Here is a 27,628-nt window from a genome sequence, read left to right on the forward strand (position 1 = left end):
TGATCTTGAACACAGTTGTAATTTTTAAAAAAATAAAAATAAAAAAATTATAATTCTAGTTCTCTCACTTTCCTTGTCCTAATTGTCCTGTATCTGTTAAATCCGTTTCATCTCTGTTCTTTCTGTCTGTATGAACACTTGTAGAAATGACTTGTAGTCCATATTTTTAAATGATTCGTGATTTTGAATTTAAATAAAGATATTCTTTAATTCTGTATTTTGTCATTTAATTATCATTAGAAATCAGACGATCAGATTAAAGCCATGGCTTCTTTACCTGCCGAAGCTGTAAAACTTTCAATAAACCAGTCAATAGATCAGCCGGATAAATGTAGATTTTTATTTACTGATGAGATGTATTGATGGTGTTGAAAGATTATTTGAAGATTTTTATTGATATTGAACAATCATTCAGTTCAATATTGAAAAAACTTGATAAATAGTTGATTAAATAAATGTGGTGTAATGTACTGAGTCAAATATGAAAACTACAAATAAACAACATCTATTTATATCTGTGTATAATTAAAAACCTCTCTCAATACAAGAAATTCATATCCTAAATGTTGCAAGTGATTAACCTGATCATTTTATTCAGCTGTTTAATTATTACTTTCTAAATAATAAACAAATGAATGTTCTGGATTCATGAGGAATGTTTATATTTTGTGTCCAAACTCAAAAGTTTAAACAAAGTGTATATTTATGATAATAAAGCACAAAGAACGTGAAACCTCAACACGTCTACAATCATCGATGAATTAAATATTAATTAAAAAAATTAAATTAAACAAGAGTAAGATGAAGTATATTTTTAATTAAAATGTAATTAGGAGCACTTTTAAAGTGGATTTGATTTAAAATAATGATAAAGCTGGTTTTTTTTTATATGTATTTGTATATCTTATCCTCTATCGTGTTTAAGAAGAAGAGAATAATGAAGCTTTTTATGAAATAATATTTGGGTTTATTTTATTTTATTTTCTCCTCAAAGATTCAAATTTACGTCAACGGCCGTTACGTTGGTGACGTCACCACGAGCGCGAGAAGTCGAAGGTAGGAGCAGAAAGCGGTGTTAGTGTTAGTTCTGGCCCGTTTGGACCCAAACTAAAGTGAGTTTATTCGGTTCTGTGTAACCGAACCCGTTCTGTTTTTTGCTGTATTGTGTGTATGTGTGTAGTTAACGGTGTTAACACCTGTGTTTCAGGTGTATCAGTATGAAGCAGGCGGTGACGGCGCACTGACTCACTCTCGGAGCTCGGTTCACTAATGACCGAATCACCGAGGAACCGACCAAAGATAACTCACACCCGCACGGAGAAGAAGAACAAGAGGAGGAGAAGTGAGAAATAACATTTTAAAACTTTTTTTATTCACTCTGGTTCAGTATTAATGTTAATATTATACAAATATACTAGCGGTGCTAGCTTTTGAGGAGGCAGTCCAGTCCACGCATGCGCAGTGTAATTAATGAGCAAGCTATTCGAAATGTGATTAGCAAATAGGTCGATGTTATTTTTGATTCTATTTAAAACGATGAATTCACTCTGTCAATAACTGCCCAGTCTGAGAATACTGCATGATTTACTTTTATAAGTGGACGTGGCAGAACGACATTTAGCTTCACTGGCTAATTAGAGCTCTTTTACTAGTTTAATGGCTGAGTCATCCGGCTTCGCGCATGCGCAGTGTGGGTTAAGGCGCTATAGTTCTCTTCTTTTGAATTATTATTATTATTATTATTATTATTATTATTATTATTGAGACCATTTGGGGTGAATTTGGAGCATGTGGGGGGTTCGAGTGACCCCAGAATGACCTATAAATATTCTTTTAAGAACTGAACTGAAGCAGCACAAACGAAAATTTTTACGGCACAAACCAGCACAAACTATTCTGCCGATGTTTTGTGTTGGTGGGGGGTCCAACTTCACGCAGGTTGTGTTTGTGTGTGTGTGTGTGTGTGTGTGTGTGTGTGTGTGTGTGTGTGTGTGTGTGTGTGTGTGTGTGTGCTCTTCAAATATCCAGATGTTCGATGGTCAAGTGTGTAGTGTACAGATAGAGTGCACAATTTAAGAAATAGGAACCAGTCAGAGAGAGGACATCGTAATAAGAACAGAAAGCACTGACCAAATAAGGAAATAGATTAAACCGGTACACGGCGTATGGGAGGCAGGAGATCGTGACAGTTATGTTGAATTATAACGTGTTGGATTATAGAAATAAATAAAGTGGTACTGATGTGTGTGTGTGTTTTAGGATGAGCTGGAGTAGGGCAAAGAGAACTGCATTCAGATCAAAAGGATACAAGAGGTTATGACTCTCACTCACTCACTCACTCGCACACATCTATACACACACTTCTCGACACAGATCCCTAACTATCATTTCTGGTGTGTGTGTGTTACAGGTGGCCGAGTTGTTTGAGGATCTAAAGAATTGAGTGTCACAATTCAACATGCACATCAGCGAAACTTTTCCCTCTGACTACACCAGCACGCACGCACAGAAATTCATAGTGCAGGTAACACACACACACACACACACACACACACACACACGAGTAGAGCAGGTGTAGTTTAACAGCATATGTGTATAAAGAGGCTTTTTTCTTCAGGTCAAAATATATACAGCAGGGGTGCCCAATATGTCGATCGCGATCGACTGGTCGATCGCAAAGGAAGTGCAGGTAGATCGCTAGTTGACGTAGTTAGTTGACGTACAGGGCAGCCAGTCTGAGATCTCGTCTTTTCTCTCACCACACGTGTGCGATCAAGCGCGCCAGTGCTAAAGGCTAGCAAGCGAAATCGTGGGGAGAGGACATTTTTCAGTCTTTTAAAGAATTCATTGACAAAACCCAGCTCCAGTGTGCAAATTGATATCAGTCAATGGTTGAGCAGTGCAAATGGATTCATTGCCAAGTGCAGGGAAGACGATGCTTTCCCTGACTTCTTTAACTACCACTGTGTTGTGGATAAAAAATGTCATAAAATAAACATAAGGGAGACCTAGCATCCAGCAAAAGGGAGAAGAAGAAAAAAACGGGCACCTAGACACATAGAAGCGGGATTAGGCGGACATTGACGGATTGGAATTACACTTTAAAGATCTTTAAGAGCAGTAGTAGTCAAAAAAAGCCAAAAAGAGGTATACGAGCTGAGCTGAGGAGTGCTAATACACACACACACACACGCTCGTACAGTCAAGGGCGGGCAAGTAGACACAACATACACACACACTCTCTCGCTCTCATACACACACATGAATAACTTTAATAAAATCTTATAGTAATAGAGAAACTATAAAAAGACAGAATAGTAGGATATGCAGGACAGTAGAACTGTAATGATATTAAGAAGTTGGAAGTACAGTAAACCGCTTTTCAAGTAGTATAAATATATATAAAATAAGAAATATAGTGCAAATATGAAAATAAATTATAAACTAGAAATACAGGAAAATGTAAACTTACTCATGACTCAAATGGTAAGGGTTCTTGGCTCGCAAGGAAGGCCTTAATTTTAAGGCTGAGTCAAACTGCCCCCCCCCCCTCAGAGATAACGATAAGACCAAGGTCCCTCCCGGTTGTTTAGTCGTCTTGTCTACGTCATTTTATTTAACTAGGTAATTGAGAATCCTGGTTTCTGACCACCTAAGGTAAATGAGAATCCTGGTTTCTGATTCTCTATGTAATTCAAAACGCTGGGTTTTTATTTTCTGGGTTATTAGAAATGCCTGGGTTCTGATTCTATGTGTAAGTGAAATAGGCCTTTTCTGGAAACATATGGGTTATCGTTATCTAGTGTGTAAATACAGTATAAAAACTGGAGCTTAAGCTCAGGGTATTGGGATCACTTCTGAGAATTCTCATCGGTGTGGATCTCGTGTGGTGGAATGGAACAATAAAGCTGGACCCTTGCTTCTTCTCACTCACGGCTGGTGTATTTTTTCCATCTCCAACTGGTCTCAGAGGTAGATGTGAGTATTTATTGGCTTTTAAGTTGAGTTTTAAATGTTTTTGGGTAATAGGCTAAATTTGAGCCAACAACTGCATAATACACCAACAAGCCTTATGCACAAGAATGCTAAACGTGAAAGAGATCATGGATGTTGAAACAAAGATCGCCTGTTCTATACGTGCTAGTTCACTTCAAAGACGGCTGTTCCGTGCGCATCTGGAGAAGGCAGACTACGACCAATCAGCTCCTGCTACACACTGACGTGAGACGGCTTAGTAGGGGTAAATTCCTGCAGAGATTTCGAGAGCTCTGTCCGGAGATAAGCGAGTTTCTTTTTGCTGTTAAACATGCAGAATACACCCAGGTCAATGATGATCAGTGGTTGCTTGACTTTTTTAACCGAGCATTTTTAACCGATCTGACCAACTTAATTTGGAGCTGCAAGGAAAAGACAAAAATTAAAGGCAGTTAATGCCTTTAAACAGAAAATGCAACTTCTGTTTTCAAAGCTGCAGCACCATGTTTTTGGGAACTTCCAAAACCTCCCGTCAGATCTGGAGACGCAGCGGAAGGCTTGTGCGCAGTTTAACATTGCACGCTACACGGAGCAGATTGACAGCTGTCGGTCAGAGTTTGACAGACGCTTTCAAGACTTTGCTTTATTGGAGGCATTCGCCACATTCATGTGCTACCCGTTTAGGGACAATGTTGAGGTTGATTCACTCGCATCGAAAATTGCAGCGCTGTTTCACCTGAACTCGTCTGAAGTGGAGGATGAGATTTTTTGAAATTACAGACTGACATTCAGCTGAAGTCCAGGGCTCATGGACAGTTCTGGAACTTACTCACAGGGGAAAAGTACCCAAACATGAGGAAATGTGCCACCTCCTTGACTGCATTATTTGGCTCTACTTATTTATGTGAGTCAGCCTTTTCCCTCATGAAGATCATTAAGTCCAAATACCGTTCCACAATGACTGATCATCATTTGGAGGCCTGCTTGAGGCTGGCTACCAGCAGCTACTGTCCGGACTATGCAACCCTCGCTGATTCTATTCAGTGCACATCGTCAGAGTAAAATTTTAGCATTTTTAGTGTAGGTAGATCTCTTTGACTGGTCATGTTAAAAGTAGCTCACAAGTCAAAAAAGTGTGGGCACCCCTGATGTACAGTAAATATAAATATTAGTCATAATTCGCAGCCTTAGAAGCACAAGCATCCAAAGTAAAATTGCAAATGCAGAGTTTAAAATTGTCACCATGACGACAAAGTCCAAGAAGTGTAACTTACTCCTGCAGAAAATAAATAATAATAATTATTAAGTATCAGTGATGTTTCCGTTGTTCAGGTGGCGATTGCAGGCGCATTTTATCCGAACTGCTTCCTCCAGGGAACTGTGGACGAGGAGCTCGCCTCCAAGGAACTCTATGGAAACGACCCCAGGACCACCATAGTGGTATTCAGTCAGCTTCCATTTAACTAGGGGATTAATAATATTAATATTATTATTATTATTAATAATATTTCTCTCTCTCCCTCTCTCTCTCTCTCTCTCAGGTGTGTAATCTCCCTCCATTTGCATTCCTCTACTATAAACAGCTCCAGTCTCTCTTCAGACACTGTGGTTAAATCAAATCCATCTCCTTTGACAGCTCCAGGTGTGTGTGACACCACTGTGTGTGTGTGTGTGTGTGTGTGTGTGTGTGTGTGTGTGTGTGTGTGTGTTTAATTGTGATTTTCTATAAACATGTATTGTGGGTCTGTGTGTATCAGGGCCTATGTAGAGTTCTACCGCTCGTCAATGAGAGGTTCTGGCGTTCTCCCAGAGGTCTCTCTGTCTCTCCTCCTCACGCAGCAGAGACTTCCTCTCCATCTCAACGTTTAACCCGCTGGAGAGGTGGAGACTTGGGCAGGGGGGTAGTGTATCTCACACCTCAGATATACACGGTACACACACACACACACACTGCAGCGAGCATCATCAGATGAGTCATGGTTACATTTTAAGTGAGAGTAGTCATGTGACCACATCCCCTAGACAGTGTGATGTTTAGATGATGTTCTGTACATTAGTGCTGTTCTGTTACAGGTCTCTCTCTCTGTGTCTCTCTCACTCACTGTGTGTGTGTGTGTGTGTGTGTGTGTGTGTGTGTGTGTGTGTGTGTGTGTCTCTCAGGGTGAATGTGGATTTTCAGAATCAGTCAGTGAGCCCTGTCAGGGTTCTGAGCAGCTCCACTGAGTTGGAGAACCTTCCGTCTAACCCTGTCTTTATCGTCAATATCACCGAGGTGTCTGTTCCGCCTCTTTCACTTTCAGTGCACAAATAAAAAAGAAGCAGTGGCTCCTGTGTGTGTGCGTGTGTGCGTGTGCGTGTGTGTTTGTGTGTGTGTGTGTGTGTGTTTGTGTGTGTGTGTGTGTGTGTTTGTGTGTGTGTGTGTGTGTGTTTGTGTGTGTGTGTGTGTGTGTTTGTGTGTGTGCACACTAACAGGAGGTCCAGGTGCAGCCTTTGGATATTGTTGAAGATTTACTGCCCCTGCAAGACCTTCCTCAACTGCGTAGTCTGGAGCAAAGGATGCAACAGAGCCCAGATTACAAGCAAAATCTGGTGAGAGTTTTTTTCCTTTTTGTTAACAACTACTTGCACAATTACACAGCTACTGAGAGCATTTCTGTTTTCTCAAGGTGACACACTCGTACTCAAAGCACAACACTGAACACCACTTTGATATGAGGGAACAGTTATGACCTACTCTTTAGTAGAGATGGAAAACACACAGGGCAGGGTAACTGCAGGAGTAGTGAGAAGCACTGACACAGTTGACGAGGCAATACATGCTTATTAATTATTTGTTTTTATACTAGTGTATATTATTTTTTAAATCGGTTTCAGGTAAACTGGTTGGCGCTTATTGACGGGGTGTATGTGCGTGACTGCACCTGGCGCATATTGAAGAGGGTGATTGCTAACTTCCTTGGCAAAGAACCTCAATTGGAGGGGAGTCAATGGAAAGACTTCACTGTCCGCTCTCCAACTCGGAGAGGTCATGATTGGTAAGTATATCTGTTTACATACAGAATTAGCTGTCTCTCTAAGATGATATGTAAGGGGTAATCCACGGCTAGATGTGCATTAAACGATTTTAATGCATGATGTGGAGGAAAAGAACCACTCGTTCAAATCGTTTAATGCACACCTAGCCATGGATTACCCCGCCTATACCATGGTCTTTCCACAATTAATAACGTTAAAGCTGTCATTGGTTTAGAAGTGCAAACTTTGATTAGAAGTTTAAAATAAACTTTGGGAGGTCCCACTTCGGCTCTAATTGGCTATTTATATTTCTCTGGTTTACTTTATTTAAATGGTTAGTAGTCATATGGATCCCAGCATAGCTGGGACAGGCATGCCTTTAAGATTTATTAGTTGGAACGTCAGAGGTATGGGTAATCCTGTCAAGACATCTAAGGATTTTATACATTTGAAACATTTAAACTTCAATATAGTATTTTTACAGGAGACGCACCTACGTCTTAAAGTATTAAAGATCATCAAAGGTTACTCTGCCCTTGGGTGAGTCAAGTGTTCCACTCGAACTTTAATTCGAAAGCAAGAGGGGTCGCTATTTTAATTTACAAAAGGTCACAGTTTTCCTCCACTAACGTTGTTGCTGATGTGAACGGTAGATATATTATAGTTGCTGGTACTCTGATGCAAAGACAGGTGTTGTTGGTAAATGTACACGCTCCAAACTTTGATGATGTGGAATTTGCTAATAGATTGTTGAGCAATCTCCCTTTTTAAATACTCACCTGTTGATTTTCGGGGGAGATTTAAACTGTGTAATTCACCAAAACTTGGATCGGTCTAATCCCCGTACTCTGAATCAATCTGCTATGTCTAAAACATTTTCAGATTTTATGGGTCAGAACGGTCTCGTTGATCCCTGGAGATCCCGTAACTCTGCTCTTAAAAAGTTTTCTTTCTTCTCCCAGGTGCTATCCTATTGAAATCCTATTCGAGGATTGATTATTTTTTATAGACAGCACTCTTGATTCTTGTGTAGTTTCTTCTGACTATTTGGGTATTGTAATTTCTGACCATGCGATCATGAATTAGATATTCATCTTTCTATTTATAAACGTAGCCCACCGCCTTGGAGATTTAATTCTCTTCTTTTAGCAGACAGTGAATTCTGTGAGTTCATTTCTACTTCTATGGATGACTTTCTTTTCTTCAGTCAGAATGACTCCACCTCTTATTCATTGTTATGGGAGACACTTAAATCCTGTATCAGAGGGCAGATTATTTCTTACTCCACTCTCTGTAATTAAAAGCGCACTGCTAGGGTTAATGAACTTACATCTGCGATCAGTAGTCTCGATCAAAGATGTGCGTTGAACCCCTCTCCAGAACTTCTTAAACAGCGAATCGACTTACAGGCAGAATTCAATCTTATTTCGACTAAAGAGGCGGAACGCTTGTTGTTACGTACTCCTGGTTCATATTATGAACATGGCGACGAGCCGACTCGTTTACTGGCACGTCAGCTACGGCGACAGGCCGCTTCCCGTCTCATACCTAGTGTTAAAAACACTCATAATATCGTCACTACAGAGCCCATGGAAATTAATGCTACTTTTAAATGGTTTTACTCTTCACCTTATAAATCTGAATTTCCTGCAGACGATACTAAAGTGAATGCATTTCTTCAAGACCTTTGTAACCCTGTTAGTGATTCGAATACTGCCATGCAACTGGACTCCCCACTCTCTTCAAGAAATTTGAATTCAGTTAAAACTATGCAATCTAACAAAGCTCCTGGCCCGGACGGGTTTCCAGTTGAATTGTTTAAAATGTTTATTGGAAAATTAGCTCCATTGCTTTTATCTGTGTTCAACGAATCCTTGGAATGTGTCTTTGCCTCTGACTCTGACACAAGCCACAAGCCACGATAGTTCTGCTTCTTAAGGAGGGTAAGGATCCAACCTCCTGTGGTTCTTATAGGCCGCTGTCTCTGCTTAATGCAGATGTAAAGGTGTTGGTGAAAGTAATGGCATCTCGTTTAGAGGACATTATCCCTTATATTATATGTGAAGGGACGTCAGATGTTTTTCAATACCCGTACGCTCTTTAATATAATTTATTCAAAGCATTCGGCAGTGCTTCCTGAGATTTCTGACATGCGTTTTTCTGGATTTTTTTTTGTTATTCTGTCTCTCACTGTTCAAATACAACTACCATTAAAATTATAGACTGATCATTTCTTTGTCAGTGGGCAAACGTACAAAATCAGCAGGGGAACAAATACTTTTTTCCCTCACTGTATAATGCACACCTTCCAGCCAATCAGAATCCAGTATTCACACTGTGACCGTGGTATAAGTGTAATTAATGCTTAAGATTCATAATGACTGTACGATATGTGTTGCTTTATTCCAAAGCTGCAGTTCATAGAAACCTCTTCACGGCTAAAGCTGCAGAGATGGAGGTCGAGGGGACCATGAAGAGGCGGCTCCAGCTGGCATCAGAGCGAGAGTGTGGGCGCAAGAGCAGACTTTTGATAAAGGAGGGTATTTACAGTGTTTTAACTGGTGTGTTTTTTGCGCTATTTATTAATTTGTTAAAATGTTCATATTATAGTCTATTTTTAATTGTTTATAAAAGTCCTTGCTGTTTTTAAGTGGCTGAATTAGTGTGTGTGCGCGCGTGTGTGTGTGCGTGTTGGTAGCTGGGTGGGTATATAGTTCTGGTCGGAAGTTGACATACCCCTTGCAGGAGAAAGAGACCCTGTGTAATCTGTTTAAACGACGTTTACGCATGTTTTGCAGAGAGATCATTTTCACCTTGCTGTTTGGGTCTCTGTCCCACACTGTTACAGTGCAGTATTGAGAGCGCGAGGGAGATCGATTTTCTATCAGAAACAGTAACTATATAAAATGGACGTCAACACGCACCACTCTGTGAGGTCATTTCTCGCTCTCAACAGAGTAGTTGTGATTGTTCAGTGTTTACGACGGGGCCAAAACATTCAAGGCCATGGTGTATTTTGACTGTTCCTGTAGCATAATCTCACCAAACTGTGTGTACACGAGTCCACAGACACTGAGTCTATTCACAGTTCCATGCTGTGTAGATGTTCTGCTCATCCTCACTGTACCGTAAAGGTCAGAACCTCACATCTGTAACCTTGTAGCTTTCCTTAATCAACACGACTGCGACCAAGCTTGTGTAGCACTACTATTTTTAGATCTCCGCCTCTCAAAAGTATTGGCGCCCTGCGCGTCCGCCTCTCAAATCTTTTGGCGCCCTACGCGGCCAGCTCTCAAATTTGTTGGCGCCCTATGCGTCCGGCTGTCAAATCTATTGGCGCCCTATGCGTCCAGCTCTCAAAACTATTGGCGCCCTTCACGGGCAGTTCTCAAAAGTATTGGCACCCGATCTGAATTTTGCCACGGCAAGCACCACTCACATTTTCTTCAGGAAATGTACCTTAAAATAATAAAAAGTCTCTCACTAGGCTGTGTGTCGAAATAAACGTGAAAACATCTTGAGCTTGCGTTCACCACAGACCTTATTTCCGGCATTTAACCCAAAACCCCATTGACGGAAGTGCTAATACGCTGAATCGTTTCTGGGTTTCACGACTCATTCCTGCAGCACTCTGTAAGACGGGCTGTTGTTATCAAACCATCGAAGTAAGATAAGCGGCTTTGGTAATGATTCTTTAAATGAACCGATTCAGAATCCTCTTCTTGAATCGTTTGAGTCGTTCTCACTCGGTCAGGGTTGCACGTGTGGGTTGCTTTTCCTGCACGTGTTCACAGACCGTAAATCCCGACCCCATGGTAGACACTCGACAGAAATTTCATACTAAAGTAAGTATTTTATATTTTCTGGGTCTAAACAGAGCAGAAGTATTGCTAACGTGTTGTACAGATTCTATTGGACTGGTGAACTGTGTGGATTTGTATATTTAACCCAGTTTAATATGGCCTGCTTTGTTCAGTCAGAGACAAGTAAATCTGTTCTAATGTTCATTTATTTTCCATAGATAAAACACATGTTTGTTTACACATGAATACGTACTTTATGCCTTCAGAATGGTGGAGATTTGTCTCTTAACTATTTTAAATTTGGTTCTCTTCAACAGGTTGTGTTTGAGTTGTGCAGGCTTGTGTCACCTGACTTAAAGAAGGCATTGTTTGAAGGGCTTGATCAGCATCTCCCACGGCTCCTGCAGTTGTACAACACCGAGAGGCAGTGAAATACCCGAAATCCAACATGTGATGACCCGCATTGATCAAGAGGTAAGTCTAATGGACTTTAGTTTGTTCTGCTCCAGAAATGAGCCGATATCCAGCAGAACAGCACTGATAGTTGTGTAATAGACGTGCACAGTAGAACTGTCGTGATTAATAAATAAACTTATAAATGTGATTACTTGATGAACGTAGACAAAACTCTATACATGTGAAATGTTTTGTTGAAGTTCAGATGAATCTCTGATGTACAGAATCTTCAACAGAGTTCTGCAGAAAGATTTTGAATGCCTGTCATTCACCAGAACAAATTTGCAGTTGAACAGTCTGTCTAAAAGAAAAACTGTAAACACACAATATAAAATTCCTGCAGTGTGAATAAAGCCTTTGTGTTGCTTTTAGCAAACATGTCTAGTACTCTCGGGTCAATGTACACAATTTACCCCATTTAAATGCATTTTGGAAATTGTTCCACATGGCCTTAAAGTGTGAATATTCACTGTACGCCAAATAAGTAATCTAAGAATGGAACTGAATTTTTTCTTCTCTAATGGACCATTAATCACAATTATAAAAGATGATGCATCAGGTACAAAGTATCAGGGGTTTTCCCCCTCTTTTTCCCACAATAGTTGCATGATTATTGCTACACCCTTTCCACCATGTGTGTGTGTGTGTGTGTGTGTGTGTGTGCGCGCTACAAATCACTTTGAGGTAAAAATATTTTAAGGAAGCCACTTTCACCTTCCTACAACAATTGGTGACCTGTCTGAGGTGAAGCTTCTTGTCATGTTACTGTGGTCATGGATCACATTGTGGGGATCTCCTGTAATGTAACCGTTTCTGTAATTATCCTTACTTGCCTTTGCGCTTTTGTGCTTCTGTGTCTTCTGTTGGTGCTTTATTCTGCTTTTTAGGGCCCAATCACCGCTGCTGCAAAGCCCTATTGTATCTGCTCCGTTTATTATTGGGGCAGTGCACCGAAGGTGCAGCGCTTCCGGTGTCCACCGGAGGGCGCATGCACCGGAGGTGCAGGGCCCTATTGTTTTTCTGGTGTTTATTATTTATTTTATTATTTTTTTCATGCATTCTTGCGGTTTTTAAGGGCCTAAACATGGCTGAAAACTCCCAAAACTTGGCAGACGCGCCAGCACCAGTGAAAATGTAAGTTACGTTGGGCATGGGCATGGTCGAGGAGCTCCTTAGCACCCCTGAATGCAGGCAAAGGTCGGGATGAAGTTGCTCCAATGTGCACATTATTTACCATATATATATATATATATATATATATATATATAAATATATTATATATGGGGTAATAAAGTGTAAAATATAGATAATTCACAATAATTTAATATCAAATATCAGTTAGATTCAGCTTCGGACACAAGTTCCAGGTACTGATCGAGAAGGAGTGGATCAGCTTCGGACACAAGCTGACCTCGGTGCGTATGAGCAGTGAGGGCGTGGTTGTGTGTGGGCGCGTGAACGCATGTATATTTAACCCCATCTTTCTCTCTCTGTGTGTTTCTCAGCGTGTCGGCCTTGGAGATGAGAATCACGCCAACTCTGAATGATCCCCTCTCTTTGTGCAGTTCATCGACTGTGTGTGGCAGATGATGAGACAGGTCAGCTACTGATGCTTTACATCACAACACTGTTGAATTCTCCAGTCTGATTGGTCAGAAGGCGTTGGAGACATTTCTGGAACAGCAAGATTCTGATTCCAGCTGCAAGGGAAATTACAGCTTTATAGTGATGTTCTCGTTCCTATAGTAACAGCTCATTGACAGGGTCTAGTATGGCATACGCAATACATATTCTAAGCTTAATCGTAAACATATTATAAACATGTTACTTAAAGAAAAAGACGTATGATCATTGTGATCTAGTTAAGATTTATAAGTTATCTATTTATGGAAGTTTTATGGAAGTAGTCTCCAGTGTCACGGCAGAGAGGACACTGCACTTTCCAGTTTCTCAGTAACATTGCAAGTCTTATTAATTTCAAGAGTTAGGGGGGAAAAAGAGAGGTTTGTGAGGGAACTATTGTTTTATTTTAATGTTATAAAGTAAGAGATCATAATGAGAACTAACTCTCTTTTCCAGGACATTCCAAATTGTTCTTTGGCTATGCCCCATGTTTGTGCAATGGTTCAGACCGGTTTTTCCTCTTTTCGCAGCTTCAAAATGGCTTGCTTTTCTCCCATAGACAGCTCTCTGGTCTTATTGTCGGTTTATTCTTTTTAACAACAAATGCTGTCTCCACAGGTGAAACCCAGGGCTCAAACCAAGAGAAGACATTCAGAGCTATTCATTCTTTAAAGTCAATTTAACAAGGTACACCTGGCCAGCAAGAAAAACCCATCAGTCACTCGTTCCAGTATTTTTGAACAGTTAATGAATAGGGTGGCTTCAAAAAAAGCTGCCATGTTTTAAGCTATGTAACACGTCTAGATACTAAATATTAGGAAACGAAAGCTGAAATTCTGATCTATCGTCTCATATTCGTCTTTTATCTCAAACCCAAATGTCTTCAGTATATAGCAAAAGCAAGTGAATTGGCCTTGATGTTCCAATACTTTTGTAAGAATTAAATATAATTTCCGTACTGAACAAAAGACTGATTATCTGTTCAGGCGTTATTGTGCAGATCCACATTTAAGCATCTTACTATACACTGTTAAACCCAGTGTTTGTGTTCTTTCTTTCAGTTTCCTTCTGCTTCTGAGTTCAAAGAGCTTTTTCTCATCCCCATCCTGGATCGCCCCTACAGCTGCCTGTTTGGTACATTCCTCTACAGCAGTGAGCAGGAGAGAATGGAAAAGGTACGCTCGACATTTCTCCACTAATGGGCGGAGGCTTTCCAGCCTGTCTGATTTTACTGAATGGAAATGAATTTGTCCAAGTGTATTATGACTTCTCTCTCTGTCTCTCTCTCGCTCTCGCTCTCTCTCTCTCTCTCCCTCCCTCTCTCTCTCTCTCTCTCTCTCCTCTTTTGTTTTTAGGAAGTACAGGGTAAAACGGTCACTGCGGTCCTACATTAAGTCAGCCAGAGGACTTCACTAACCCGTTCTATGTGGACTGTAAAAACCAGGTGCTGTATCCACTGGCCAGTCTCACACATCTGGAGCTCTGGGTGGGTTATTATGTGCGCTGGAACCCACGCATGAGACCTCAGGTGCTTATACTGCAAACCACACTCTATGAAATTCTGGGGAAATGCTGAAAAATAGTGTTTCCAATATATACCAAAATACCCAGTTACTTGTATAACTGAACAGTGTCACTTCAGACACATGATGAATGTCACTTTTTATTACTAGATGTTTCTGTGTTTTAACACGAAGTTTTGTTTAAAAAACTAAACCATTTCTATCAGCACAAAGCTAAAAAAACACAAAAGCTGGAGTAATGGGTCGGTAAGCATAAAAAGTGCCGTACACAGTGGAACTGGACACACGAGGATCTCTGACACTGTTGACTCTTCAGTGGTTCCATTTTCAGTTCTAATTTGTAGGTACAGGTTTCAGTCTTCAACAACATTGTAGTTTTCTTTTTAAAATGCACTCCTTGGTTGTGCTCACTGCATTACGAACTCAAATCCAACATTGTGAGATTATTTTTTTAAAAATGTGTTGAAATGCAGTTTTCTTGTGATTCCTCTATATTCCTGTATATTTCATGATTGGCTGGTTAGAAAACTACATGAACGTACAAGTGTTCCTAATAAAGTGGACGGTGAGTGAACATGACGTGGCTGAAACGATTTCCAAAACACTTCAGGAGCAGCTAGCGATAAAGATTAAGGTTACACCGGCTTGATGATTGATCTTTTAATAATGATACATAAATAAATAGAAAGCGAATGGAATGATTTAGAAAATCGGTGTCCCAGAACGAAACTGATGTTTGTGTGCTTTGTTGATTATGTAGATGCCGCTCCATCAGAATTTGAGAGAGTTATTGTTTTTGCGTGAAGAACGTGGAGGAGCTCCAGAGAGAGGCCACGTCATCCTGCTCCATCTCCTCATCCTCAGAGCATACTTCTCCCTCCTCACATAGTGGTACACCACTTCACACTGCCGTCTAAATACACACACACACTGTCTTTACTCAATGAATACACTCTCAGGCACAAGTATGGATTGGATGAGTATGAAGCGGGCACACACACACACACACACACACACACGCACACATTCCTGTTTGCAATTTTTTTTAACTATAGAGAAGTAACCTAGTGTCACATTTTAAAAATCCTTAATACTTAAAAATGGATCTTGGAATGATAGTCAGCATGTCTGCAGCATGAATTCATAGTATTTACGATCTAGTATTTGACCTGTAAATATGTAAAAAAGTATTCATAAAAAAAGTAAATATGTAAAAAGTATTAATATATTTGTCCTTACACGTCATGTTTATCTTTCCCTGTGGCCTCATTTGCTCCTCTGTGCCAACTCCCTTTCATCTTTTAACATTTCAATACAGTTTTTAGCTACTTGAAGGTTTTTGTTTGTTTTTTCCCCCCAAAGTGAATCATCCATCTATTTTTGTATTTTATTAGTTACTTTCCATTTTATGTCCGCTCTGTCATCACACTGAAGCGTGATAGTTATGTCAGTATTATTCATTTCTCACAGACCTGCCTTTCACCTTGCTAATATATGGAAGCACTGAATAAACAGTCAATTTGTCATGTTTTTGTATGAAGGTGTTAAAATGTTGAGTTGTACGGCCTTTTCTGCCTCGTGGAATTTTCACTGGTATCGTTTGAATAAATCAAACTGGAAATGAAGTGTCGTTACTGATTGACGACACCATTGAATTAATAGAATCCGTGTATCATTTCATTCGTTCTTTTCATATTCAATTATCCACTTATCCGAAAATTTTATTTTCGTTATTTTATTATTCATTTACAAATCCAAAACGAAACAGAGAGAAAAAAAACAAACAAGTCGTTTTCCGTTCTTTCAATCTCATGCTCAAGTTAAAAATAAGTGATTAGAAAACGGGTCAAATGTCCAGGTTTCATTTGAACATTTCATTCATTTTTTTCAATTGACTATGACCCGGAAGTTAATGGTTTCTTCACGTGTTGTGCTGGATAAAGGGGTTTTTATTTTGGTTTATCTGTTTAGTTTTTTGCTGAAGAGCATGGGGAGATTTGTACTTTTTAAGGGAGCCAAATGTGTAACCCTCAAAGAAGACTCCAAAAATATTAACTGCAGTTAAACCAGTCAATAATCCTTTATAATCCTGTAAATGTTTTTATATTCACGCTTTTACATTTTAGAAAATGGGCAAAATCAAGTTTAAAGAGAGGCTGTAATAAAAATGCAGTTTTTGGAGTATCAGGGTCGGCGCAGTGGCTTTGCAGTTAGCTTCTTTGCTTCACACCCCCAGGTTGTACTCTGGTTTCCTCCCCTAGTCCAAAGACATGCGTTGTAAATTGTCCATAGTGTGTGAACAGGTGTATGATGGGCTTACACCTCGTCCATGGTGCCCCTGCCTTGTGCTCCGAGTCCCCTGAGATAGACTCCAGGGTGACCCTGTGTAAAATCGATGGAATATCTGATTTAATGAACACTGAAAAACTTTTCATTTCTTTTTTTGAAAGCATGTAACATCAGCACGACGTACGGGGTTCACCGAAACGGGACTATTGAAGACTCGAATAACCGGCTCTTTTCCCAGTCTGTGTAGCCTCACATTGCTGTTATCGGGTGACACGGCTGTTCTCAAAGTTTGGCATGCTGTGCATCCTGAGATGCTTTTCTGCTCACCATGTATGTAAAGAGAGGTGATTTGACGTTACCATGGCCGTCCTATTAACTGGACCCAGTCTGGCCATTCTCCTTTCATCAACAAGGTGTTTCCACCCCGAGAACTGCCACTTACCGGATGTTTTTCACACAAGTATGTGTGTGTGGAAATCCTAGGAGAGCCGCAGTTTCTGGAATACTCAAACCAGACCATTTAGAATCTACAACTATGCCACGGGTAAAATCACTGGATTACATTCTGGTGTTTGATGTGAATATTGACTGAAGCTCTTCATCTGATCCTGCTTGATGTTGTACATTGTGGTGTTGCCATATGATTGGCTGATTGGATAATTGTATGAATGAGCACATGTACAAGTGATCAGTGAGCACATCTATCTACCTTAGAGGTATTTGGGGGCAATACTTGACAATGTACCTGACTTTGTTAGATTTGTGGCCAAGTTGAAGAAGCTTCTGACATCCCAATGGAAAAAAATTAATAAAACAATCCAAGACAAATTCACTTTCAGTCTTGTTTTTTGTTTATTGTTTTTTTTCCCCCTTCATGTTAATCTCTTTCTACAGTCCAAACTTCATACGTCAATGCAGTGAGCAAGATAAACTGTCTACAGCTGAAGAATCTAACATTCTACAATTTTGACAAAAGTAACACCAGAGATGCTGCGTTAAAATGGTCAAGAAAATTACACCAAAGTAAAAAAATCACATTGGGTTAGATAATGAACATCGACTGAAACTCTCGATAGGACGTGACATTGTTGGAGAGTTGCATACGAGCGTACATTCAACAATATTTAGTAGAAGCCTTGTGGATGTTTTTGTCTGTGATCGTCTGTAATATACTGGACTGTCCTACCAAGAGTTCGACCACATACACATTCAACTGAAGCTCATACAGTCGGCATACTGAACTCTCCTTTTTGCCATAGTGCGGCCGCTTAACAGGATAAGGTCTCAGAAGTCAAGCACCAGCAGCTTGTGGCTAAAAAGCTGCAGCAGAATTGAGCTCGGCTAGGAGGTGACGGGTGACGGAAAAAAGCCGGGGAACCTCGGAAAGGAAATCAGGGCTGTGTTCCAAATCTTTTATTGCCTCCTCTTCAAACTCCAAAAACCTCTCGGCCCTCAGCTAAATCCAAAGCTGAGGAAAACAACCGTTCTACTAAGAAGGCCTTCTCAAACACAATGTTTGAGCGAAGGGAGGAAATGATCAAACACAGATCAATTGGAACACAGCCCATACAGCAAAACCGTAAAAAGGTGCCATAGAGTGTAAATGATTCAAAAAGACCCAAATCTAAGCCCAAACACTTCATATGACCATTGATATGACTGCTAACGAAATCTATTGTACTGTAGCTGCACTGCTACAAGCGTATATAAAGATACACCGATACAACCAGTTGAACATGAATAACACGCAAAGCACATTTCACAAGCACGATATCTTTCAAAAATGTCCAAAAGCACAAATTCCCTAATAAAGGAAAAAGACATGTTTGTGCTAACATGATACAGCAAGATACAGCTACAAACTAGCTGCTGAAGTTTTCCAATAACAGCACAGTTCCAATAACGGTGTTTTATTCTTCTTATACCACAGCACACTTCCTTCCATCCTACACAGGGTTGTGGGGAGCCTGGAGTCTATCCCAGGGAACTCGGGGCACAAGGCAGGGGACACCCTGGACAGGGTGCCAACCCATCACAGGGCACAATCACTCGTGCACACACACACTGGACAATTTTGGAGATGCCAGTCCACCTACAACGGATGTCTTTGGACTGGGGGAGGAAACCCCTGAAGCACATTTGCAGGGACATCGAGGAAATTTAGTGAAACCCAGTCAGTGATCTTATTGGATAATTAGTCTCTAATGATTTGACCTTGTTTGTTACGCTGCTAAATATTTTCCAAAGGTATGGAAGTGATGTTAAGTCAGCAGACGTATTGTGTGGGTTTGTGTTCTCTCTCCCTCCCCCTGTTTTTTTCTCACAGGTCGCTCTGCCCTAATTCGTTGTGCTGACGTGCTGCATGGGGATTGGAGAGGAGAAGACTGTCCCTCTTTTAAAAAGGAGGACGAACAATATGTTGGGAGGAATGCGGATGTGTGGGGTGTCTGTGTCTGCGTGTGTACGACTGAGTAGCGAATGTTTTTCCTGGTGTTTGAGTGAAATCGCTTGCTTGTTGTGTGTGTACGAGTGAAAGAAGTGAGTGGAAGTATATTGTGTTGTCCCATTCCCCTGGTTTGTCTTGTGTTGTGGCTGAGTGTACGCCTGAATTGTAAATACATCTTTCATTGTAAATATTTCTCTTCTTACTGTCATGAAAGCTGTAGGGGTTGTGTGGCGTTTATTTTTGGGCTCTACCTTTTGTTCGCTGTTTTTGCCTCAGTTAGGGAGTCAGGTTAGACTCTATTTTCTTTTGACATACCTTTTTTGTTAGGTTAGTTAAACTGATACAGGGAAGATATTGACTGTTTTGTTTATTACATTGGCCTTGCCAGCCCTGAAGAGTGGTGCTTTCTGAGTGATTCTGTTTGTTTTGCATTATTTTTCTTGTGATCATTAAATTTGTAAGATTTGAAAGACGTGAGGTAATGAGATAATGAGGTGTTAACCTCATTAATTCTCAGTCTGATTTGTTTTTGTTTATACTTTTTTTTATGTTACACCTCGACCCTATACCGGGGTCGTAACAGTGAGTCAAAAATAACTTCCATTTCCTTTTATGAAGTTTTGTGGGCATTGCTACATGGAAATGAGCTGTGTCAGGAACACGGTTTGCACTTTAGAGGTGAACAACATGCGTACACAAGTACGAAGAACAGCGGTGTTTCCGAAACTTTTATAAATCCGGCAGAAACGTTTAGTTTAGTTTGACTTGGGCAAACATTTACACATAACTTTAAAAAAGTCGGAATTCAAAGAGACTGCAGTGTAACGAGGTCATTTATGAGCATGATGTTCCTCCCAGACTGCATTTCATACCCTGCACACTTTGAAAACCACCTGATAGAAGGATGGTACTGTCATCGTTACAGAGCAGTGGCACATAGCATACAGAGCACATAGCATACAGAGCATGGCCCAGACCCTTTATGAGGAGGATGAAGGTGGGGTAGCAGCGAGGAAAACAACGTTCAGAGGATTCAAGACTAAAAAAAATTGTGATTCTGTCCTTCGATTGGAAGGAAATGGAAATACAGAGAATGAGCATGCTGCTATATGCAGAAAGATTATCAACCAACGACAGGATGGTGCAATGTGACGCACCACGAAGCTAAACAGGTCTTCCTGATGCTTTTTATTCCTTATACCACAGCAATTTGACAATTAAACATTTTAATCATTAAAAGAACGATATTGTACTTTTTCTCTCTCCTAAAGTTACGATGAACCACAAAGGGTAATGCCCTCTCTTCTGAAGACTGGTGGAAAAGTTCAAATCTAAAATCTAGTTCATTAAACACAAGCCTTCTTAAAGCTGTTTACAGAGTCCACACAAGTCATGCTTTAAGTACCTGGACATGCCCGGGTTGAGGCTGGCCACCAGTGCCCCGATGGATCTCTTTCCTGCGGCACTGTCGTGGTAGCAGTCGATACCAAAATCATCAGGTGCTTCAACTGAAAGAGCAGGAGAAGTCACTAAAACAATGTTTTAATAGAATGACATCAGGGTTAGGAGGTGCCACTGTTGATCAGTTACAAGATCAGATATTTATATATTTATATATTGCAGTTCCTCTGCAAGGAGATCTTTGGGGCTATGGTCATGAGGGTCTGAAGTTTGCTGAGGGTGTGAGCCACCACACACTGGCTTGGAGTGGGACAGTCCACACACAGGTACTTCTTCACACAATCGTATTTATCCTTACGGTGGGCTGACAGGATCACAACCCCCTTACACACATGATTTAAAGTGAGTGCTTCAGAACAAGAAGTAATGGTAATCTGTAGACTGAGGCTGTTAATCTGAAATATTCCTATGCCTTATGCTTAGACCCGTAAAAGGATATACTGTGACAAAAATCACATAGAAGCAGCTGCACTGCACTGCGTGTGTCACATCACAAAAGGTGAAACGACTTCAACAAAGAAAATCAAACAGCAATATCCTTAAACATTCAATTTAAAAAATAAATAAATAAATAAAAAGTTTCATTTGACTTATTTACTAGAAGTGTCATGATACTAGCTTTTATTTTCCTTAATCGAAAGCTTGAGTATCAGCCGATAGCCATCCGATATTGTTTTCTTTAAGATCTACAACGCTCATTATTTTAACTGAAGCACTCGTTTACCATTAAACTTTCATACAGAAACCCATACATAAAGTATGAATATAATGAATTCAATCCTAGCGAAAGAACAGTCACGTCTCTTTTACATGCATCAGTTATATGATTTGATTTCTGTTATCTCTGATGGCTGATCCACTGTTTTTTTTGCTGCTATCAGGTACTAGATCAGTGACATCTAGGGATGCACGATTATGGCCAAAATGATAATCCCGATTATTTAGATTAATACTGAGATCTCGATTATCACGATTATTCAGTGATTTTAGTGATAACATATTTTTATTGCACTTTCACATTTATTAAGTTCTCTCATGCCACAATACAACACACAAGTAGGCATGAGAAAACTTGAGCTGGTCAATTATGACAGAATTTAGGAACATAGTGTGAGCCATGACACATTAATTTACCTTCTGATAAACTAAATCTAATATTTTCAGTTCATTTTACAGACTGTATGCACAAAACAACCGTTAACCTGTTTGGAGTGTGCTCCTCTTAAAGATATTTAAAGCTGCACTATTAGACATTTCCACTGTCATGGTTCTGGGCTGGAGTCAGTTCTCGAACTGCTCTGTGTGTATTGTGTGTATATCTGAATAATCTCATATAGGATGTGATTGGGTGAGTTCATTTACCCGTCAGATGCAGAGCGCTTTAGTTTAATGGTGTTCAAGATTTTTACAGCTGATACGATCCAGATACCAATCTTTTTTTATTTAAACTTTAATCATACAGTCTATCATAAACAGTGAAATGTAAGCTCTCTGCTCATGGTCACTATTAACTGAATTAAAATAATAGCAATAAGATACTGTTGGTTAATTGATAAATAAACAAACATAAAATATTTATTTTTAGATATCTTAAAAACAATAAAGAGTCCTAATTAAAAGTAGACTAACACAAAAGTGATCCATATTAGGAAAAAGGATAATAGCTTTCAATGAAATAGCGAACTAAGCTTAATGTCAAATTGATATTAAATGCAACCCATAGTAATTAAACATTATTTCATTTCTCATTTCATTTATATTTAATGAAGTTATTATAATAATATATATATCCATCCATCCAACCTGGAGCTTATCCCAGGGAACATCGGGTACAAGGAGGGGTACACCCTGGACAGTCCATCACAGGGCACAATCACAGGCGCACTCACACACCCATTCATACACTACGGACACTTTAGACACGCCAATCAGCCTACAATGCATGTCTTTGGACTGGGTGAGGAAACCAGAGTAGCCCCCGCAGCACGGGGAGAACATGCAAACTCCACACACACACAGGGCCACGGGAATCGAGCCCGACCCTGGTGGTGTGAGGCGAACGTGCTGACCACTAAGCCACCGTATTTATTTATTTATTTATTTGTTTGTTTGTTTGTTTGTTTGTTTGTTTGTTTGTATGTATGTATGTATGTACATATATAATGATTTATTTATAACTAAGCACATTTTCTGTCTTTACATTTTAGTAGTTTTATTTTTGTTTATCAGTTTTAGATTGGTTCCCCAGTACAGTGTCCATGTCTGCTGATAATATTTTGGGGGGATTAAATCAAAACATGGAAACTGGAGTTGACTTTTCTAGTGATATCTGGCAACCGTGAGTTTAAATGGAGTGAATTAGAGTTAGTGAAGGAGAGCGGCAGTGTACTGTATGTTTACAGACGGAACAGTTGTTACTCTTGATTATGATTGGTGAGGAATTTTTTTAATAAAGAAGTTTGAATTAAACCCACCTTGTAGCGTGTTAATGTCATGATTTCTCCTCATGCAAAGCGCTGGAGCTCGAAGCGAACCTGGCAGCTCGAGGGATAAAATACTAACCCCGGGTTTTGGCACTACAAAATGACGTCATCCCTGCGCTGCGCTATGGTGATTGGCTATAAATGTAGGAAGTGCTTGATTTGATCTGCAGCCAAGTTTTCTATTAGCGGAGGACAAACTTTAAACGTTAATATTGCAGTCGATCATGTTCATTTAATCGTGGGCCGTCAAAATCGTAATCGCGATCGATATTCCATTAATTGTGCAGCACTAGTGCCATCTATATTATTTACCCATAGTAATGTGGGTTTTTTCTTCTCCCCCCCTTTATTTTATTTATTTTTAAATCAAAGTCCTTTCAATCATATATTTCACATCACATTCAAGCAGTTATCTAATCAGCCAATCATGTGCCAGCAGCACACTGCATAAAATCATGCAGGTACAGGTCAAGAGCTTCGGTTAATGTGTACATCAGACAACCACGTCATGGTTACTGGTACCAAATGGGCTAGTTTGAGTATTTCAGGAATAAGGCGTTTCCATCCACACACAATTGTTGCTCTCTCAATGTTTTTTTGCACCATTCTTAGTAAACTCGAAGAAATTCTAAGAAGAACAAACTCCCGCAGCCTGGCAGAAATGGTCGTAGAGCGAAGAATGCGCTTTGCAGGACACATTCTACGGATGTCTGACCACCGCCACGCAAAGATCGCGCTGCGCTGGACGCCGCCACGGGGGAAGAGAAGAGTAGGGCGGCCGCGGAATACTTGGCGACGAACATTCATGGAAGATCTACGAGCGCTCGATGTCAAGTGGGAAGATGTGGAAATCGACGCTTCCGACCGAGCCCGCTGGCGAATGCTTGTTGCCCGATGCGCCCCGCTGCGCGGACGGAACTAACTACTACTAACTACTTAGTAAACTCTACAGACAGTTCTGTGTGAAAAGCCCAGGAGATCAGCAATTTCTGAAATACTCAAACCTGCCCATCTGATACAAACAACCATGCCACGGTAAAGGTCACAGAGGTCACAATTTTCACCCATTGTGATGCTTGACGTGAACGGTAACTTTTTATGCATTGACGTGAACGTTAACTCAAGTTCTTTTTACGCATCGTGCCGCTGCCCCATGATTGAATAACTACATGAATGTGAGGGTGTTTCTAATAAAATGGGCAGCGAGTGCATTACTTATTCATTCAAATAATGAATATAACGGTCGTTACATTACTAGTCACATGTATGGTTTTTCAAAGCAATACAATACATTTTCTATACCTTAACCCCTAAAAAGTACGGCTGCTCACCTGAACATTTTCAGCATAGTAAAATACTTTAATATTTGAATCCTAAACAAACTACATGGTCACACTTTATTCTACCCAGTGTGTGAGACCCACCATCTGAACCTGTTGCACCGCTCTCTGCTGCAGAGCTCTCAGCAGAGCCTCCTGCCGATCATCGTACTCCATCCTGCACACAGAAAAAAAATGAAATGGCGGGGGGATAAAAAGTGTTAATGTTGCAATTAAGACATGATCCTTGCTCAACAGGGCTCTGGTTCAAATAAAACACTACGCACAGTAACCACTGCCTTCCGCTATGAATGAAAGAAAAGCTGTCGAGAAGCTCTTCATTTTAGAGCGTGCAGTTTGAGAAACACGTTTATTTGCCGAGACCATTGAAACGTTTGTGCCTAACTGATGGACTGCAGCTGAATACGGACAATATTAGAGCAAAGTTATGCACTACCTAATTGACGAGGACCGCTTTAATAATTTGAAATTAACAGTGCTACACACTAGTGTCCCTTTCATGAAGCTCACGAGGAGTGAATTTTAAAAAGGAGCCCAGGACGCAGTAATGGCACAGGATACAATTTCTTTCTAAACACTGGTCAAGTGTGTTGGCTCACATTCCCGGCCTCTGAAGGTGGATGCCCACGGGCACTTTGTTGAGGGTCTGCAGTAGTGAGTGAGCGACATCAGCGTTACGGCGCGTATGGGACAGCAGCCAGATCTCCAGAGGCATGCTGGTCATCAGAGGAAGACCTCGCGTCTCTTTAGACCAATCCGCGTCACATGGGTTGTACTCGTACTGCGCGCGCACACACACACACACAAACTCTACTCAGCAAGAGTGCGACACGTGTCGTGTACAGTTATGTTCTCTGTGTTCTGTGGTCCACCTTACTGCTCTCGCTCCCTGTAGGATCCTCTCAGCAGGAAGAACTCTTCCAGTCAGATTCAGCAGCTCGTTCTCAAAGCTTAGATTCACTGAAAAATTCAGCAGTGTAAATTGGTATAACGTTCATTTCAAACATTTAATCGTACACCTTCAGATCAAAAGGCTTTTAAGATCATGAAAAACATTCTAGTCGGGTGTCCACAAACTTTTGATTGGTAGTGTATATCTATCATTAAACTTAAGAATGATATAATCAGAAAAACCATCACGCTATATGTTCAGCCTCGTGTTGCCCGGGATAGTCTCTGTAAAGTAAATACACACCCCTTATATGCATGCTACAAATGTTTCTTTTGTAAAATTTGTCTCTGGCTTGCACGTTAAGGATAAATTTCTAAATGTAAAGAATGTATAAGTTTCTGTAAAGCTGCTCTGTGACATCGTACGCTGTTAAACGCGCTATTCAGACAAAAGCAGAATTGAATTATTAATGCAGTCGCTTTTATCCAGTACCTGCTCATGTTCTTGATGAATCTGTTGAGGCGGTTCTCCCACTGTTCTGGGGTCAGTCTGGTGTGAGTGGAAAGGTCCCTCATGATGTTAAAGGATGAATGAGTCTAAACGTTTGACGGTAGTGTATGTTTCCAATGCAAGTGCTATAGTATAGGTGTGCTGGGTTATATCTTATATAGGTCTATTAGGTTATACACGTGTCTATATGCAGTGGTTGTAAGTAAATATACAAGAACTGTGGCTGAATATCTAGTATATAGTTATTTATCTCTTTTTTATATCTCTTATTTTCCTTTGTTTTCGTAGTATTGTTTTGGTATTTTTTTTTTTTTCCCATTTTATTAGATTTTTTCTGCCAATCGACTGCCCACACTCAAGTCCAGTAGGTGGCGGTAATGCATCTTTAGCATTAAAACAAAAAAGAAGAGAACTATAGCGCCTTAACCCACACTGCGCATGCGCGAAGCCGGATGACTCAGCCATTAAACTAGTAAAAGAGCTCTAATTAGCCAGTGAAGCTAAATGTCGTTCTGCCACGTCCACTTATAAAAGTAAATCATGCAATATTCTCAGACGGGGCAGTTATTGACAGAGTGAATTCATCGTTTTAAATAGAATCAAAAATAACATCGACCTATTTGCTAATCACATTTCGATTAGCTTGCTCATTAATTACACTGCGCATGCGTGGACTGGACTGCCTCCTCAAAAGCTAGCACCGCTAGCATTTTTGTATAATATTAACATTAACATTGAACCAGAGGAGTGAATAAAAAAAGTTATAAAATGTTATTTCTCACTTCTTCTCGTCTTGTCACAGAACCGAATAAACTCACTTTGGTTTGGGTCCAAACGAGCCAGAACTAACACTAGCATTAACACTGCTTTCTGCTCTTCACTTCGACTTCTCGCGCTCGCGGTGACGTCACCAACGTAACGGACGTTGACGTAAATTTGAATCTTTGAGGAGAAAATAAAATAAAATAAACCCAAATATTATTTCATAAAAAGCTTCATTATTCTCTTCTTAAACACGATAGAGGATAAGATATACAAATACATAAAAAAAACAGCTTTATCATTATTTTAAATCAAATCCACTTTAAAAGTGCTCCTTTCTAATTACATTTTAATTAAAAATATACTTCATCTTACTCTTGTTTAATTTAATTTTTTAAAATTAATATTTAATTAATCAATGATTATAGACAAGTTGAGGTTTCACGTTCTTTGTGCTTTATTATCATAAATATACACTTTGTTTAAACTTTTGAGTTTGGACACAAAATGTAAACATTCCTCATGAATCCAGAACATTCATTTGTTTATTATTTAGAAAGTAATAATTAAACAGCTGAATAAAATCATCAGATTAATCACTTGCAACATTTAGGATATGAATTTCTTGTATTGAGAGAGGTTTTTAATTATACACAGATATACATAGATTTTATTTATTTGTAGTTTTCATATTTGACTCAGAACATTACACTACATTTATTTAATCAACTATTTATCAAGTTGTTTTTAAAAAAAATATTTATCTGAATGATTACCATGTAGTCTAGGCTCTCAGTCACACTGTGGTCTCAGGAGTAGAGGAGGTTGATTTTGGTTCCTTGGACAGCGACGCGACTCCGGCCTGCAATCTCACCTGCTATTTCCAGAGCTCCAGCAATCATTAACCATCAGGGAAACACGACTGCAGAGATGAAGAACAGAACACACACACGCCTTCATTTATACTAAATAATTAAGCTACATGAAAAAAAAATACACGGTACAACCCAAAGTCACATTCTTCTGTTATCATTCCATATCTTCCATGTG

General features: G+C 39.9%; 1 protein-coding gene and 2 long non-coding RNA genes across 14 annotated transcripts; 2 read left to right on the forward strand and 1 right to left on the reverse strand.

The window, feature by feature from the left end:
* The first annotated feature begins 1,024 nt into the window (after positions 1-1,024).
* Positions 1,025-6,332, forward strand: LOC128630624 (uncharacterized). 2 transcript variants are annotated; one of them, XR_008394886.1, is made up of 8 exons: positions 1,025-1,112; positions 1,208-1,342; positions 2,260-2,313; positions 2,411-2,524; positions 5,308-5,422; positions 5,517-5,617; positions 5,733-5,906; positions 6,136-6,332. It is a non-coding gene; the product is annotated as an uncharacterized LOC128630624 (long non-coding RNA). The 2 variants fall into 2 exon arrangements; XR_008394885.1 differs by having other exon boundaries at positions 1,026-1,112; positions 5,308-5,415.
* Positions 6,333-6,395: 63 nt separating this feature from the next.
* Positions 6,396-20,547, forward strand: LOC108261796 (uncharacterized). Of its 10 annotated transcripts, none has more exons than XR_008394892.1 (9): positions 6,396-6,564; positions 6,850-7,010; positions 9,402-9,551; positions 11,111-11,267; positions 12,755-13,559; positions 13,934-14,047; positions 14,228-14,400; positions 14,920-15,286; positions 18,615-20,547. It is a non-coding gene; the product is annotated as an uncharacterized LOC108261796 (long non-coding RNA). The 10 variants fall into 10 exon arrangements; XR_008394897.1 differs by adding an exon at positions 7,475-7,530 and having other exon boundaries at positions 6,403-6,564; positions 9,402-11,267; positions 18,615-20,542; XR_008394889.1 differs by adding an exon at positions 12,588-12,664 and having other exon boundaries at positions 6,403-6,564; positions 9,402-11,267; positions 18,615-20,541.
* LOC108262471 (piwi-like protein 1) lies at positions 15,194-26,133 on the reverse strand. 2 transcript variants are annotated; one of them, XM_053679024.1, is made up of 6 exons: positions 25,799-26,133; positions 25,292-25,374; positions 25,014-25,195; positions 24,499-24,571; positions 20,536-20,638; positions 15,194-15,308 (listed from the first exon to the last, which is right to left on the reverse strand). In XM_053679024.1, exons 3-6 carry the CDS (start codon positions 25,136-25,138, stop codon positions 15,277-15,279), a joined length of 333 nt encoding a protein of 110 aa, XP_053534999.1. In that variant the 5' UTR covers positions 25,139-25,195; positions 25,292-25,374; positions 25,799-26,133; the 3' UTR covers positions 15,194-15,276. The 2 variants fall into 2 exon arrangements, with proteins under 2 accessions (XP_053534999.1, XP_053535000.1); XM_053679025.1 differs by having other exon boundaries at positions 25,287-25,374.
* Between the last annotated feature and the right edge of the window lie 1,495 nt (positions 26,134-27,628).

The sequence above is a fragment of the Ictalurus punctatus genome, unplaced genomic scaffold (genome assembly GCF_001660625.3).
Source record: "Ictalurus punctatus breed USDA103 unplaced genomic scaffold, Coco_2.0 Super-Scaffold_100058, whole genome shotgun sequence".
In the NCBI taxonomy this organism is placed as follows: domain Eukaryota; kingdom Metazoa; phylum Chordata; class Actinopteri; order Siluriformes; family Ictaluridae; genus Ictalurus; species Ictalurus punctatus.

Bases quoted from the DNA above. Each gene is read 5' to 3' on its own strand.
- LOC108262471 (XM_053679024.1), bottom strand. From the start codon at position 25,138: ATGACCAGCATGCCTCTGGAGATCTGGCTGCTGTCCCATACGCGCCGT. The intron at 24,572-25,013 runs GTGAGCCAACAC...TTCTGTGTGCAG, and splicing joins CACCTTCAGAGGCCGGGAAT to GATGGAGTACGATGATCGGC. The intron at 20,639-24,498 runs GTGGGTCTCACA...CTGCTCTTTCAG, and splicing joins CGGTGCAACAGGTTCAGATG to TTGAAGCACCTGATGATTTT.